A 17,182-nucleotide genomic window follows, 5' to 3' on the forward strand; every position below is an offset into this window, starting at 1 on the left:
TTGCCAGAATGCGAAAGTCTGAAAAATGCCTCAAAAGACCAATCTTAGGTGCTACGATAACGTTATCTACAGGAATAATTGGGGAAGTTACACATCCGCTGTCCTCCGAAACAATGGCTGGTTATCGTTTACTACATTTTAGCAGAATTCTCCCCTCATAATCCTAACCTCCCGGTCTTTCATTAGTTTTATAAAGGCAGTTTCAGCCCCCAAACAAGGAGGGGCCCTGTTTAAGGAAGGGACTATGATCATCCTTGCTTAAAAGTTAAACTATAAATTCTCCCATGGTTAGCTTGGTTTATGCCCAGGAATGAGCGAAGACAGCCGGTCTGCGAGGCTAGAAGCAAGATGGAGTGAGCCATGTTAGATTTCTCTCACTGTCTTTGCAAAGGCGGTTTCCAGGACAGCGTGCAGAATAGGGGGCTTTCTATCAGGCTCCTTTTGGTCATTTCTTCCTAGCCGTCCGATTCTGAGCTCTTCCCAACCCTTTTCTTGACGACTTACCTCCCGCTGTCCTGGCCCACGCTACCTTTCGCGGCTGCGCAAGACCCTACGCAATCCAAAATATTTCATCGCTAAAAGGGTCCCAACTTCCGGAGACCGCCCGGAAGGGGCGGGGCTTATGGTAGCCCGTTCGTACGTATCGGCCCGGTTGTCTGAAGGTTGACGGAAGTGCTCTATCTTGTTGCCGGAAGTGGGAAGAGAGAAAGGTTGTGATGGCGGCTATCGCTGCATCCGAGGTGAGTTCGACCGACCGTACACCGGAGGTTTTGTTGGTGAGGGTTCCGTGGAGCGGCCTGGATAGAGGTGGAGGCGAAGTCTAGTTTCGCTTCAGGGAGGCTCAGACACTGTGGGGTCAAGTCCGCGGTGGAGGCCCTAGGCCCAGCCTGTGGGGACCGGCGGGGACTCGGCCTGGGCAGTCCTGGGAGAAGCTGAGCCGGCTCTGCCTGAAGCCAGTTCTCCTTGCCGCAGGTGCTGGTGGACAGCGCGGAAGAGGGGTCCCTCGCTGCGGCGGCGGAGCTGGCCGCTCAGAAGCGCGAACAGAGACTGCGCAAATTCCGGGAGCTGCACCTGATGCGGGTGAGTAGTCTTGGAGGCCGGCTCAGATCCGTCACCTGGCCAAGCCTGTGCGCTTTTGTAGAGGGGACGAGGAAGCCACACCACTGCGTCTGACAGACCAACAGAGCAGGATCATCTGAGAGGAAAGCTCTGTTCGGTGGTACTCAACCCTGGCAGCACATTGGGATCATTCTGAGAACATTTGAAAATATAACTGTTCACTCCAGCCCCTCTCCCACCCACATCGAATTTAACGTATCTGGGTTAGGTTTGGGAGTCTCTATTACTAACAACCTCCCTGCTCCGTGATTCTAACAAATTCTTCATTTTACCTAGGGAAATATGTAGAGCTAGAGACAGGAAGAAACTTGTCTAGTGTCAGTAAGAGACCTGGTTCACTTTAAAAAATAATAATCTTCTGTCAGAATCTGTTTGAGTGAAAAGAAAATAATCATCTGTTTTTAGGATTTCTGGGGGAAAAGAATAAAAAGAAAATTTAAAAAAATGGCAAACTTTTGAAAGTCTACAGTGTGGTAGTTCAGCCAGTTGATAGGGAATCGGATGTTTAAGTGCCCTGGAAGTGCAGAGGAGGAGAGAGGAATGCAGTTTGTGGGTCTCCAGGGGGTGCCTCATGTAGTAGGTGACACCTGAACTACTGTTTGAAAGCCAGACAACTAAAGGAGTTAGAGAAAGAGATATCCAAGCAAAGGGAACAAATTCAAAGAAAGAGAATTTGTATTAGGGATAAGAGTCCAGCAAATAGCTTGCTGCAGTTGGAGCAGAGAAAGAGAAAAGCAGCCCCTGTTTCACCATGGAGTGACCTGACAGCTAGGCCATGGTTTCACAAAATCCCAAAATCACTCTGACTGTTGTAGTGAGACAAAACAAAGAAGACTTTTCAAATCACAAGAATGACCACATATTTCTTTCTTCTGGCTAACACCAGTGACTGTTATTAACAAATACAGCATTAGTCTCACTCGGTTACTTCTGCCTCCTATATAAAAATGTAAGATACTGGGCCGGGCCCGGTGGCTCACACCTGTAATCCCAGCACTTTGGGAGGCCGAGGAGGGCGGATCACAAGGTCAGGAGATCAAGACCATCCTGGCTAACACGGTGAAACCCCGTCTCTACTGAAAATAGAAAAAATTAGCCGGGCGTGCTGGTGGGTGCCTGTAGTCCCAGCTACATGGGAGGCTGAGGCAGGAGAATGGCGTGAGCCCGAGAGTCGGAGCTTGCAGTGAGTCGAGATCACACCACTGCACTCCAGCCTGGGTGACAGAGCGAGACTCCGTCTCAAAAAAAAAAAAAAAAAAATCTAAGATACCTAATTGTAGAAAGCCCCTGCTTTCTGACAGTACCCAATCCACATCCTTAACCCTCCCCTCAGTCACCTGATACAAACCCAAATCCTGGAACAAGCCCTTCCTAACACCCTGTCACTCAAATGCCCACGGTTCCCCGTGGTTTGCTGTCTTCTGTGCAACAGACTCAACTTTGTTGACCATAGGTGTGTTCTTGGTGTCTTTAATTGCAGGGCTTTTCCAGGGCCAAGAATATACTAGGGATGGTAGTTGGGAGGAGTATCTCTCTTTGCCGAGGGAAAGTTAATCTAATAAACAATTAAAAAGACATGCTTAAATATTTAGAGTGATTGTGTAAGGAACACATGTCTGGAAATTAGGAGGCGGGGCTTCCTGGACAAACTGCCGCCAGCTTATGACCTAAGGAATGTCTAACTCAAGTTTTCCTTAAGACGATACGCTCATTTTGCTTTATGCAGTTAAGTTTATTTAAAAATAGACTCTTCTCCCTGCTACCCCAGCTCCAAAAAAAAAAAAAAAGACTCTTCAATGGTACTTCAAATGGAAAATTCCTTTCATTTTTCATTTGTCAATGCAAACTGTGAAAATATTTAAAAGGAGGGGAACTTGGAAAGCATTAGAGGCATTAAGATAGGTTTTAAATCCTCTAACCCAAATTGAGGCTTTTTTCTTGAATTAGGATTAAAAGATAATTGAGGCCTGGTGTGGTGGCACATGCCTGTAATCCCAGCACTTTGGGAGGTCGAGGCGGGCAGATCACTTGAGGCCAGGAGTTTGAGACCAGCCTGGCCAAACTGCAAAACCGCGTTTCTACCAAAAATACAAAAAAATAAGCCAGGCATTGTGGCACACGCTTGTAACCCCAGCTACTCGGGAGGCTGAGGCATGAGAATTGTTTGAACCCCGGAGGCGAAAGTTGAAATGAGCTGAGATGGCTCCACTGTACTCCAGCTTGGGTGACAGAGTGAGACCCTGTCTCAAAAAAAAAAAAAAAAAAAAAGTCTTTCACATCATGTGACATAATTTTTTTTTTTTTTTTTTTGAGATGAAGTCTCGCTCTGTTACCCAGGCTGTAGTGCAGTAGTGCAATCTTGGCTGACTGCAACCTCCGCCTCCTGGGTTCAAGTGAATCTCCTGCCTCAGTCTCAGCCTCCCGAGTAGCTAGGATTACAGGTGCGCACCACCATGCCCGGCTAATTTTTGTATTTTTAGTAGAGACGGGGTTTCGCCATGTTGGCCAGCCTGGTCTTGAACTTCTGACCTCAGGTGATCCACCTGCCTCAGCCTCCCAAAGTGCTAGGATTACAGGCGTGAGCCACTGCGCCTGGCCAATTTAATAGTAATGCCAAATAAAGTCTACGTAAGTGCCACTATAGTATGGTCTCCAATACTGCAAAACCTTATTCTGATCCAATAAAAAGGGACCATACAACTCAATAGAGGCACAGCTGATTTTAACCTCCAGGGCTCTGGAACAGCAAACCAGTGCAACTCAACACATTTTTCTTGACTGCATAAAAACGTAGACCCTATTAGGCTATTCCCTGGCTTAAAATCCTATGATGGCTCTCTATTGCTTTTAGGATAAAATGGGGTCAGCTTATTAATATGTCCTGCCTGACCCTCCTCAAAGAAGGCAAGATGTATCTGGATTTATTTTCATGTTTTAGCTGACAGACTTCTTGTGTTACGGTTTTAGAATGAAGCTCGTAAATTAAATCACCAGGAAGTTGTGGAAGAAGATAAAAGACTAAAATTACCTGCAAATTGGGAAGCCAAGAAAGCTCGTTTGGAGTGGGAACTACAGGAAGAGGAAAAGAAAAAGGTTAGGAACTATTCTATCTTCATAAGTGATTTAGTCAATCGTTCTGTTGTATCAAGACACTACAACATGGTGGTTGTATACACTGGCTCTTAGGCCAAGCTGCCAGAATTGAAATTCTGGCTCTGCTCAGTACCAACTGCAACATGTTGGGTGAGTTTATTTAACTTCTCTGTACCTCTGTTTTCTCATCAATAAAACAGGGACTGTAACAATAATTATTTGAGTTCATTATGAATTAAGTGAGTTAATGCATGTAAAACATTTAAAACAAGGTATGACACCTGATAAACACTCAATAAGTATCATGTGCTCACTTATATACCGTAGTATATTCCCAGATTTCCTTTAAATGCTATTAAAGTGGCCGGGTGCAGTGGCTCATACCTGTAATCCCAGCACTTTTGGGAGGCCGAGGCTGGCAGATCATTTGAGGTCAGGAATTTGAGACCAGCCTGGCCAACATGGTGAAACCCCATCTCTACTAAAAATACAAAAATTAGCCGGGCATGGTGGCACGTGCTTGTAGTCCCAGCTACTTGGGAGGCTGAGACATGAGAATCCCTTGAACCTGGGAGGTGGAGGTTGCAGTGAGCTGAGATCGCGCCACTGCACTCCAGCCTGGGTGACAGAGTGAGTGAAACTCCAACTAAAAAAATACTATTAAAGTATTGGTTGATATTTATTGGATCTTTCTTGATGTAAAGTAGATCAAATTATTGCATGTATCATAATTGTAGGTGTCAGCTTTTTTCTTCTTTTTAGGAATGTGCAGCAAGAGGAGAAGACTATGAGAAAGTGAAGTTGCTGGAGATCAGTGCAGAAGATGCAGAAAGATGGGAGAGGAAAAAGAAGAGGAAAAACCCTGATCTGGGATTTTCAGGTCAGATTGACCTTTATTGAACCTTATTGACTGGGCTGTTAGTCATTTCCTTCATTGTTTCTGGTTTCAAGAAAGGATGTGCCTCTTGTGCTTCATGGGATATTCTTGATGAGGCTTAAGACCAAGAAAAGTACAAATATGTCTCTTAGGAGAGAAGTTAAAAAAAAAGGCTGTACTTCAGTTAGCCAGGTTTTTAAATACTTGATGATAAAATTTATCAAAGTCTGTTTGTCGGCATCTTCAGGATAGAAGCTATGCTTAGAATAGTGTTATGGGCATGTATTACTTCACACAGATTGAGTATCTCTAGTATGAAAATCTGAAATCCAAAATGTTGCAAAATCCAAAACTGTTTGAATGCCAACATGGTGCTATGATGCTCAGAGGAAATGCTGATTGGAGCATTTCAGATTTTGAATTTAAGTATAATAAAGATATTCCAAAATCTGAAAAAAATCAGAAACACTTCCGATTCCAAGCGTTTTGGATAAAAGATACTCACCTGTGATAACTTAGATGTTTCTCTCAATAGGAAGGTCCAAACAAGGAAATATATTATCACTGATTCTCATTTTATATTTTTAGATTATGCTGCTGCCCAGTTACGCCAGTATCATCGGTTGACCAAGCAGATCAAACCTGACATGGAAACGTATGAGAGACTGAGAGAAAAACAGTAAGTCCTTTTTCAACCTGAGGTGATGCGGATGTGTGTGTGTGTGTGTGTGTGTGTGTATACATGTACATAAATAGAAACATGCTTTAATGCTAAGGTATGGGTTATTAATAGTTGTCTAAGGATGGTCTCTGTTTTTTCTGGATATTTTTTTCCTTTGAGATGGAGTCTTGGTTTCTCACCTAGGCTGGAATGCAGTGAATGGTGTGGTCTCAGCTCACTGCAACCTCCGCCACCTGGCTTCAAGCAATTCTTCTGCCTCAGCCTCCTGAGTAGCTGGGATTACAGGCGCCCGCCACCACGCCCAACTAATTTTTGTAGTTTTAGCTGAGATGGGGTTTCACCATGTTGGCCAGGCTGGTCTTGAACTCCTGACCTCAAGTGATCCGTCCACCTCAGCCTCCCAAAGTGCTGGGATTACAGGCGTGAGCTACTGCACCCGGCCCTTCCTTGTTTTTTTTTTTAAGAGACAGTGTCTCACTCTGTTGCTTAAGCTGGAGTGCATTGACACCGTCATAACTCACTGTAACCTCAAACTTGTGGCCTCAAGGGATCCTCCCACATCAGCCTCCCCAGTAGCTAGGATTACAGGCATGTGCCACGATTCCTGGCTAATTAATTTTTTTGTAGAGACGGGGTCTCACTTTGTTGCTCAGGCTGTCTCAAACTCCTGGCCTCAAGTGATCCTCCATCCTTGGCCTCCCACATGGTTGAGATTACAGGTGTGAGCCACTGTGCCAGGCCTAGTCTCTGTTTTGACAGCACTGTTTATTGCTTACTTCACAGCAATTAAATTAATCACCTGGTTTTTGTTTTGTTCTTAACTGGGCATTCTAAGACTGGTTGTTGATTGGTTAACACCCTGATTGTCATAGTTACTTAGATATTATTTTAGGAGGCACAATGCTTTAGTGCTGGGGTTGGTGAACTTTTTCTGTGAAGGACCAGATAGTAAATATTTTAGCTTTGTGGGCCATATAGTCTCTGTCGCAGCTATTCAGCTGTGCTGCTGCAGTGCAAAAGCAGCTGCAGAGAATTAATAAATGAAGCCTCTTTTCATAAACAGGTGGTGGGCTGCTGTAGTTTGGCAGCTTGTTTTAGTGGAAAACGAAATAACCTCAGGATGGAGCTCTAATCCCAGCTCCGTTCCTAGCACTTTGTGACCTCTGATAAGTCCTGGAGCCTCTCTGCCTGTTGGCTCTTTGATCTGTACAGTGAAGGTGTTGGTGTAGATGATGTCTTAGGTTCCTTTCAATTGTGTAATTTTTTATTTTTTATTTTTATTTTTTTTTGAGATAGAATCTCGCTCTGTCACCCAGGCTGGAGTGCAGTGGTGCGATCTTGACTCACTGCAGCCTCCGCCTCCTGGGTTCAAGTGATTCTTCTGCCGAGTAGCTGGGACTACAGGTGCCCGCCACCACGCCTGGCTAATTTTTTTGTATTTTTAGTAGAGACGGGGTTTCACCATGTTGGCCAGGCTGGTCTTGAACTCCTGACCTCAGGTGATGTGCCCACCTTGGCCTCCCAAAGTGCTGGGATTATTGGCGTGAGCCACTGCACACGGCCCTATTTTTTTTTGTTTTTTTGAGACAGAGTCTTGCACTGTCGCCTGGGCTAGAGTGCAGTGGCGTGATCTCGGCTCACTGCAACCTCCGCCTCCCGGGTTCAAGCAATTCTCCTGCCTCAGCCTCCCAAGTAGCTGGGATTACAGGCACCTGCCACCACTCCCAGCTAATTTTTGTATTTTTAGTAGAGATGGGGTTTCACCATGTTGGCCAGGCTGGTCTCAAACTCCTGACCTTGTGATCCGCCCGCCTCAGCCTCCCAAAGTGCTGGGATTACAGGCGTGAGCCACTGTGCCTGGCCTCCACATGGTCCTATTTTAATTCTTTTAATTAAACAAATTTTTTTGAGACGGAGTCTTACTTTGTCGCCCAAGCTGGAGCACAGTGGGGCGGTCTTGGCTCACTGTAGCCTCCACCTCGCGGGTTCAAGTGCTTCTCCTGCCTCAGCCTCCCAAGTAGCTGGGACTACAGGTGTGTGTCACCATGCCCGGCTAATTTTTATATTTTCAGTCTCTACTGGGTTTTGCCTTGTTGGCCAGGCTGGTCTTGAACTCCTGACCTCAAACGATCCGCCTGCCTTGGCCTCCCAAAGTGCTGGGATTACAGACGTGAGCCACTGCACCCAGCCTGTATGTTTTTAAAAAAAAAAATATTAAAGTAGGATCTCACAGTAAATATATGTGTATGCTTTCTTATCGTGTATGGTACTTTAGTTTGAAATTTGAAAATGGAGCATTTATAGTGTTACTGTAAGTTCATTTTGCTGCCTTTTCAGTGGAGAAGAGTTTTTCCCAACATCCAATAGTCTTCTTCATGGAACACATGTGCCTTCCACAGAGGAAATTGACAGGATGGTCATAGATCTGGAAAAACAGTAAGTATTCAGTAGAGCAGCTTGACATTGTAAATACTTCATGACAAAATGCACTTAGAATATGCACCTATATCTGACGTGCTTAGAATGAATTCAAAAGATAGAAATTGTACAGTTATACTTGCTAATTTTTGACCTGTCTATAGTGGTTTGGGGATGGATAGCAAGTATGGGTTGAATATATCTGATTTGGAATGGAGATGAAGAGTGTTGATGAAACTGAATTGTTAATATTGAAGGGGAAAGGTCTAAAAAAAAATGATCCTTCTTTAAGGATTTTACTTTAACCACTCCCCTGTTTGATTTGAAGAAGCAAGAATGTTGTAGTAAATGTTCCTCGCTTAGGTTTGTCTTTCTTAATACTGATAGGGGCGACTATTAGGTAGAGCAGAATGAAAATATATTTTAGAAGTTAATACATGAAAAGTATTAAGAATAGTGCCTGGGCTGGGCATGGTGGCTCCTGCCTATAATCCTAGCACTTTGGGAGGCTGAGGCAGAAGGATTGCTTGAGCCCAGGACTTTGAGAACAGCCTGGGCAACATGGCAAAACCCTTTCTCTACAGAAAATATACAGGAATTAGCTGGGCATGGTGGTACGTGCCTGTAGTCCTAGCTACTTGGGAGACTCAGTCAGGAGGATCACTTGAGTCCAAGAAGTGGAGGGTGCAGTGAACTGTGATTGCATCACTGCACTCCGGCTTGGGCGACAGAGCGAGACCCTATCTCAGGGGAAAAAAAAAAAAGTGTCTGGCACATATTGTGCGCTCAGTATTAGCTGTGGTTATTATTTAATATAATTTTTTGAGACGGAGTCTCACTCTGTTGCCCAGGCTGGAGCGCAGTGTCACGATCTTGGCTCACCACAACCTCTGCCTCCCAGTTTCAAGCGATTCTCTTGCCTCAGCCTCCTGAGTAAATGGGACCACAGGCGTGCACCACCACTCCTGGCTAATTTTTGTGTTTTTAGTAGAGACGGGGTTTCGCCATGTTGACCAGGCTGGTCTCAAACTCCTGGCCTCAGGTGATCTACCTGCCTTGGCCTCCCAAAGTGCTGGGGTTACAGTCATGAGCCACTGCACCTGGCCTATTTAATATTGTTATAGTTATCTTCTTTTTTAGAAAATGTATTCAAACAAATTTTTTTTATAGTGATGGAGTCTCCCTATGTTGTCCAGGCCCTGGTCTGGAACTCCTGGGCTCAAGTGATCCTCCCAGAGGACCTTTTGGGAGGCCTTGTCCTCCAAAAGTAGTGGGATTACAGGCATGGGATTGCAGCTGCCATGCCCAGCCAATAGTTATCTTCTTTTAAGTGGTTCTTCAGTACAGTCAAGTTCCCAACAATGAGTCATTGCTCTAGCATTCTGAAGATGAATTTGTATTTACTGGATTTCACAGTTCCTATTCTGAGTTGTGCCATTAATTCAGTTTCAACTTTAACTTGATGAAAACTGTCCTGGCTTCCTCTAGCCCTCACAACATGTGCTATTCTAAACGTAGATTATATTCCTGTTTGGTCGTGTTTTATTAAGATCAAAAGAGAAGACAATTTTGAATTTTGTAAATTTTCTTCTTTCCCCAGGATTGAAAAACGAGACAAATATAGCCGGAGACGTCCTTACAATGATGATGCAGATATCGACTACATTAATGAAAGGAATGCTAAATTCAACAAGAAAGCCGAAAGATTCTATGGGAAATACACAGCTGAAATTAAACAGAATTTGGAAAGAGGAACAGCTGTCTAATCCCTTCAAGAACTGTTTATAGAAGCTTGAGAATGGGGTAAAAATTTCTGCTAGCAAAATCAAGTTCTTTTTGAAATTTTATCAGTAATCCAGAATTTAGTAGTCTATGCCTTCTCACTCAGCATTTAGAAATAAAAATGTGGTTTCTTAAACGTATATCCTTTCATGTATATTTCCACATTTTTGTGCTTGGATATAAGATGTATTTCTTGTAGTGAAGTTGTTTTGTAATCTACTTTGTATACATTCTAATTATATTATTTTTCTATGTATTTTAAATGTATATGGCTGTTTAATCTTTGAAGCGTTTTGGGCTTAAGATTGCCAGCAGCACACATCAGATGCAGTCATTGTTGCTATCAGTGTGGAATTTGATAGAGTCTAGACTCGGGCCACTTGGGGTTGTGGACTCCAAAGCCAAGGACAGTGATGAGGAAGATGGCAGTGGCCACTGGAGGACTGGAGCAGTCCCTCCTCATGGTGGCCTGTGACCAAGGTCAGGGAGGAGTGGAGCTATCCTTCCATGATCTGATCATGTACAGTTCCCTTTTTAAAAAGCAATAAATGCTTGGGATTAGAATTTCTAACATTTTTAGTCTATCATTTAAAACAAACATTTGTTATATATACATTTGTTTATATACATACATGCTTCCATTCTACAAACACTGAAAGAATATTTTATTATGGGAAATTCCATACACCCAATACCCTTGATGAGTCCCATATACCCAGTACCCTGTTCAACAATCATCAACTCATGGTCAGTCCTGCTTCATCTTTATTTCCGTTTACTTTCTTTATGACTCTTATTTTGATGCATATACTAGATACATAATTTCAGCTATAAATATTTTAGTATGTATCTCTGAAAGATAAAGACTTAAATGACCACAATACTATTATCACTGCGATAGATTTATTTTTATAAAACTCCAGAGGGAAAGGTTGTTATTTTTTTTCTATGTTGAATTAAATGCTAAATATCTAATTGGGATATTTTAAATTCAAAGAAATCTGAAGCTCAGAAAATTTCAAATATTGGCTGGGTGTGGTGGCTCACGCCTGTAATCCCAGCACTTTGGGAGGCTGAGGCAGGTGGATCACTTAAGATCAGAAGTTTGAGACCAGTCTCATCAACATGGTGAAGTCTCATCTCTACTAAAAATACAAAAATTAGCTGGGCGTGGTGGTGGGTGCCTGTAATCCCTGCACTTTGGGAGGCTGAGGCAGGAGAATTGCTTGAACCTGGGAGGCAGAGGTTGCACTAAGCCGAGATCACACCACTATACTCCAGACTGGGTAACAGAGCAAGACTCTGTCTCGAAAAAAAATTCAAATACTTCAACTTTAGTGTTTAAAGACAACATAACATATGATGCCACTGGTGATTAATTACTCTCTTTTTAAATTAGTAGCACCTTAGAAAAAATTTCTGTTCTCCCTTTGTTTCCTCTCCTGGCATTTCTTTTCTTTTTTTTTTTTCATACCCACCTGCAACGTGAAAAAGGACATAACAGAAGGTTATTTATTTTTCTGTAGAGACGAGGTCTCACCATGTTGCCCAGGCTGGTCTCAAACTCTTGGGCTCGAGCTGTCTTCCTGCCTTGGCCTCCCCAAAGTGCTGGGATTACAGGTATGAGCCACTGAGCCCAGCTCCTCTCCTGGCATTTCTATGTGCATTTAATTACAGATCTGTCACAAAGCATTGATGCCTCTGAAAATACTTTGACTATGTTTCAATCTTTTTATTCCCATTTCCATTACCTTAGGTCTTTGATCCTGAATATCACAATAGCCTTAAAAAACACCTTAAAAATATTGTTGAATAGAATATGGCAATGTATTTAAAGGAACAATTCACTGTGACTCAGCAGGGTTTGTTCTAAGAATGCAAGAGTAGTGTTTTAGACTATGAATTGCCTGGTTTAATTTAATTTTTTTTGAGAGAGCCTCGCACTGTTGCCCAGGCTGCAATGCAGTGGCATGATCTCAGCTCACTGCAACCTCCGCCTCCCAGGTTCAAGCGATTCTTCTGCCTCAGCCTCCTGAGTAGCTGGGACTACAGGCTTGCGCCACCACACCTGGCTAATTTTTGTATTTTTAGTAGAGACGGGGTTTCACCATGTTGGTCAGGCTGGTCTTGAACTCCTGACCTTGTGATCTACCTGCCTCGGCCTAATTTAATTCTTTATTACCAGCCAGCACGCAGATTTTTTTTGTGAATTTGTCGTAATATTTCCAGGTAAACGCTTAGTTCCCCAGGCTGACTTACTATTATAGGTGGTCAGATGTTATAATTCTGGCTAATAGGACACGCGCTAAATTTATCTTGAGAAACCTTTTCTTTCCTGATATGGGAGGAGGTGCTGCTCCTCCCTTTCTCCTGCCTTCCTCGTTGGATCACATCCAGGAGGCCTGGAGTTGCAGAAGCCCTTTCGTGTCATGAAGTAGCAAGCATGAGGGCGAAAGTCAGCATGAAGAGGAGAGTGGAGTAAAGCTTGTGTTGCAGTGCTGAGCATCTGCACCTGGATGCTCACCTCTTTTACCCTTACTTGCTGTTGAATAAATTTATTAGGTTGGTGCAAAAGTAATTGCAGTTTTTGCCATTACTATTTTTTTTTTTTTTTTTTTTTGAGGTGGAGTCTTGCTGTGTCACCTAGGCTGGAGTGCAGTGGCATGATCTCGGCTCACTGCAACCTCCGCCTCCCGGGTTCTGGCAGTTCTCCCGTTTCAGCCTCCCAAGTAGCTGGGATTGCAGGCACCTGCCACCATACCTGGCTAATTTTTGTATTTTTAGTAGGGATGGGGTTTCCCCATGTTGACCAGGCTGGTCTCAAACTCCTGACCTCATGTTATCCACCAGCTCGGCCTCCCAAAGTGCGGGGATTACAGGTGTGAGCCACCGTGCCCAGCCTTTGCCATTACTTTCAATAGCAAAAATGGCAGTTACTTTTGTGGTAGCCTACACATGGGTGGTTCAATTTCAGGGCAAATGTCAACAAATTAAATGTAAATGAAAGCAAACATCAATAGTTTTTCTCCACTCTAGAAGTAAGTACCTAGAAATGGAGAAGGGGAGGAAATAAATAGTCCAGTTATAATAGCAACAAAAATGATATTTAGGCACAAATTTAATGAGAAAGCACAGGATCTATGTGAAGAAGATTATAAAATCTGATTGAGAGAGTAAACAGGGCTGGGCGCAGTGACTCACGCCTGTAATCCCAGCACATTGGGAGGCTCATGCGGGCAGATCACCTGAGGTCAGGAGTTCAAGACCAGCCTGGCCAACATGTATCTAGCGAAACTCTGTATCTACTAAAAATACAAAAATTAGCCAGGTGTGGTGACATGCACCTGTAATCCCAGCTACTCAAGAGGCTGAGGCAGGAGAATCGCTTGAACTCTGCCGGGAGGCAGAGGTTGCAGTGAGTTGAGATTGCGCCACTGCACTCCAGCCTGGGTGACAGTGAGACTCGGCTCAAGAACAAAAACAAAAACAGAGTAAATAGGAGACTTCTGCATCAAACCAAGATGGACTAACAAAGAATGGATTTACCTTCCCAGTGGAACAACCAAAAAAAAAAAGAAAAAAGGATGGCATATATAAAACAGCAGTTTTCAAGATACTGGAAATGAGACATAGAAGAAGAGTGATGCCCAAGGGAAAGCCAGCTATGATCGCCCCAGCTTACTGTCTTTGGAGAACTTTCAGGCTGTGTAGGCTGTGGTGTGTGGAGAGAGAACCCAGAGGAGCCCAGAAGAATCCCTTAGTTTAGGAGCTAGAGCTGAAAGTCTAGAGGGACCAAGGCAAGAGCTCGCAGTACAGAGTACTGGGGAGAAGAGAGCTACAAGAATGTCTGTAGAGGGTCCCCTCAAATACCAGGCAGAGTACTGATCAGCATGTGTATGCAAGGAACTCCTAGAGGTGAGGGAAAGAACCACCTGAAAAGATTAAGAGGGGACAGTACTTTGCACTCATGGCCAGGAATAGTGCTTTTCCCACCAGCCAGAATGGAAAATACGGTGATGATAATACTAACCTCATGGGATTGTTGTTGGGATTAAGTGGCTAATCCATGGGAAGTGCTTCTTGAGGTGGGCTGGTGCAGAGTCAATGCCCACGAGTGTTGGCAGCTCCTATGATTATCATAATTCATGGGACATTGGATAGAATACTTAGAAGGTTCTTGCCTCAGCAGTGGAAAATAATTAGCCCTAGGCTAAACACTGCTTGAGTCTTGCCCAACAAATCTTCAAAGACCTGAAATAATCCAACTGTTTGCAAATAATTTAGCTGCATTCCAGAACAAAGACCAAGAATAATTATAAAGAAACACAGAAACCGTCAGTACCCAAGAACGTCACATTCACAATGCCCAGTGTCTCATAAGAGAAACAGGAAAATAGGACCCATAAGAAGAAGAAAAATCAATCCATCTAACCAAGAACTGACACAAATATTAGAGTTAGAGGCAAGGAAATTAAAAGTTATCACTGTACTCTATATCATCGAAAAGTTAAAAAGAGACACGGGATATAAAAAGACCCACACTGAGATTCTTGACATGCACACGACAATTTCTGAGATGGGAAATGTACAGCATGGATTTGACTGCAGATGACATATCACAGAAGAGATTAGTGAACTTGAAGATACAGCAACAGAAACCATCCAACGTGAAGCACAGAGAGTAAAAAGAATGAAGAAATAGGAACAAAGCCTCCGTGAATCGTGGGACCCTGTACGTGTGATCTGGAGTTCCTCAAAGGTAGAAGGGCAGACGCTGCCCCCTGTGGAAGGCTCTGGATCTCAAATCTGTTCTCTGTTCAAATATGAGCAAATATGAGAGGTGTACGAAAGATATGTTAGCACCAAGTTGAGGCTTTCTCCTGGGCACTGACTAGGCAAGAGTGAGGAAGAATTGCAAAGGGCCTGTCTCAGGTGTGCCTACCTGTGAGACACATCTAACCCTTTGGAAAATGCTGTGCCCACAGAATGGAGAGCTTTTATTTCAGTCCTTCCTAACCTATCCATGGGACTGACAAAATTGGGCACCTAAACAAGGAAACAAGGCCTATTTGCGGGGAGGTACAGGAGAGTGGTGGAAATGGAAATGGGGGTGTTCTCTCTCTCTAGGTGGATGTGGCTGGGGACAGGGATGATGTTAGGCCACCCTTGACTCTCACCTGACTGCTGCTGAATCCTTGTCAGCCATTGCTTATTTCAAGGGAAGAAGGGCGGCTCTGTTCACCCCCAGCTGCAACAGTCCTGGCTAATTCTGCTCCTCTCATGGTGCTCCCCTCTGCCCTGCTCCTGCCCATCAGGGAAGGGTTGCCTCCCCATGGGCCCTTTTTCTCCAAGGGTGTGACATCTTGGTGAAGATGCCTTCCTCATTAGCCCACTTATTTCAAAGACCTCCTCAGAGATGTGGGCTTCATTATGACTTGACTCAACACTGTTCTCTCCGTCGGAGGCACAGTTGCACAGCTTTTGGCCAGGTGGTGGAGCTGAGCACAACAAAATGGTCTCATCCTTAGAATGGCTTGCAGTAGAGCATCGTATTCTGGGATGGCTCTGGAGGGAGTGTGCCCCACTGGAATTCTCTTCAGGCCTTGGTGACGTGGGGGCGATGATAATACTAATCTCATGGGATTGTTGTTGGGATTAAGTGGCTAATCCATGGGAAGTGCTTCTCGAGGTGGGCTGGTGCAGAGTCAATGCCCACGAGTGTTGGCGGCTCCTATGATCATTGTCATGTTCTCCAATAGTTCTCGCTCTTACTCTCTCCTTTCTCCAGAGCACTCCAGTAGCTGATAAAAAGCACAGACTCAGGTGCCAAACGGCCTGGATTCAAATGCCAGCTCTTCCATTTGCCGGGTGAAAGATCTCCAGCAACTCACGCTGTTAGTCCACTTGGGCTGCCATAACAGAATACCACAGACTGAGTGGCTCAAACAACAGAAATTCATGTTTTCATGGTTCTGGAAAACAGGAAGTTCAAGACCAAGGTGCTGGCAGGGTTGGCTTCTGGTGAGGTCCCTCTCCCTGTTTTGCAGATGGCTGCCTCCTCCCTGTGTCCTCACATGACCTGTCCTCTGCCTTCACACTCCTGGTGTCTCTTCCTCTTCTTATAAGGACATCAGTCCTATTAGATTAGGGCTCCACCCTCATGACCTCATTTGACCTTAATTATTACCTGCTGAAAGTCCCTGTTTCCAAATACAGTCGCATTGGGGGTTAAAGCTTCAACAAATACATTAAGGGGACACAATTCAGTGCATATCATCACCCAACCACTTTGTGCCTCAGTTTCCTTGGATTTAAAAAGTGTTATTAATACCTACCTCAGAGGGTTATTGTGAGCATCAGATGAGTGTGACATGTACAGAGCAGTGCCTGCTTCAAAGTGGGCATGGTATGGGTTGTTTATTTTTATTTTTTTATTATTATTTTTTTGAGACAGAGTCTCACTCTGTCATCCAGGCTGGAGTGCAGTGGTGCGATCTCTGCTCACTGCAGCCTCTGCCTCCTGGGTTCAAGCGATTCTCCTGCCTCAGCCTCCCAAGTAGCTGGGACTACAGGTGCCTGCCACCATGCCTGGCTAATTTTTTTTTGTATTTTTAGTAGAGACGGGGTTTTCACCATGTTGTCCAGGCTGGTCTCGAATTCCTGACCTTGTGATCTGCTCGCTTTGGCCTCCCAAAGTGCTAGGATTACAGGTGTGAGCCACTGGGCCCGGCAGTTTGAGTCATTATAGTAATAATACATCGCTTGATCTTAGCCAAAAGGCTAAGAAGCCATTTATAGTAATAATATAATCAATAAGTAATATCATCCTCATGGACATTTCCTGCATTCCATCTGCTCTTCTTTCCTCACCTCCAAATCAAGATAATGCCAAACTGAACTTTCAGAAATCATCAAGGGGGGTAGAATTCCCATGTGACTTGCTCCCTGCTCATGAAGGTGTTGGCCGTTTTCTCAAGAAGAACTAGCAGAGACTTCCTCTTTCTGCCAATCTGATGGTTTGAAACGATAGGACATCCGGGAGCTTTGAAGCCTCCCTTCCCCAGAATCTCTTCTCCTGCAACACTCAGCCAGGTAGCGATAGGTAAGTGATGTTTTGCAGTGTGCTAGCCTCATTCCCCTGGGGCTCTCTTTATAAGCTCATCACTTATGCAAGATTAATTTTACACTCTCGCTGGTCGGCTTCTCCAATC

The 17,182-nt window shown here is 44.2% G+C and overlaps 1 protein-coding gene across 1 annotated transcript; it reads left to right on the top strand.

Annotated features, from left to right (window-relative positions):
• Positions 1-305: 305 nt before the first annotated feature.
• Positions 306-10,542, top strand: SYF2 (SYF2 pre-mRNA splicing factor). Its single transcript, XM_004065408.5, has 7 exons — positions 306-740; positions 973-1,080; positions 4,087-4,212; positions 4,975-5,092; positions 5,678-5,768; positions 8,109-8,207; positions 9,790-10,542. Exons 1-7 carry the CDS (start codon positions 717-719, stop codon positions 9,953-9,955), a joined length of 732 nt encoding a protein of 243 aa, XP_004065456.2. The 5' UTR covers positions 306-716; the 3' UTR covers positions 9,956-10,542.
• Positions 10,543-17,182: the final 6,640 nt, after the last annotated feature.

The sequence above is a fragment of the Gorilla gorilla genome, chromosome 1 (genome assembly GCF_029281585.2).
Source record: "Gorilla gorilla gorilla isolate KB3781 chromosome 1, NHGRI_mGorGor1-v2.1_pri, whole genome shotgun sequence".
Taxonomy (NCBI): Eukaryota; Metazoa; Chordata; class Mammalia; order Primates; family Hominidae; genus Gorilla; species Gorilla gorilla.

Coding starts and splice junctions, on each gene's coding strand:
- SYF2 (XM_004065408.5), top strand. CDS start 717: ATGGCGGCTATCGCTGCATCCGAG. Junction 4,213..4,974: donor AGGAAGAGGAAAAGAAAAAG/GTTAGGAACTAT, acceptor TCTTCTTTTTAG/GAATGTGCAGCAAGAGGAGA. Junction 5,769..8,108: donor GAGAGACTGAGAGAAAAACA/GTAAGTCCTTTT, acceptor CTGCCTTTTCAG/TGGAGAAGAGTTTTTCCCAA.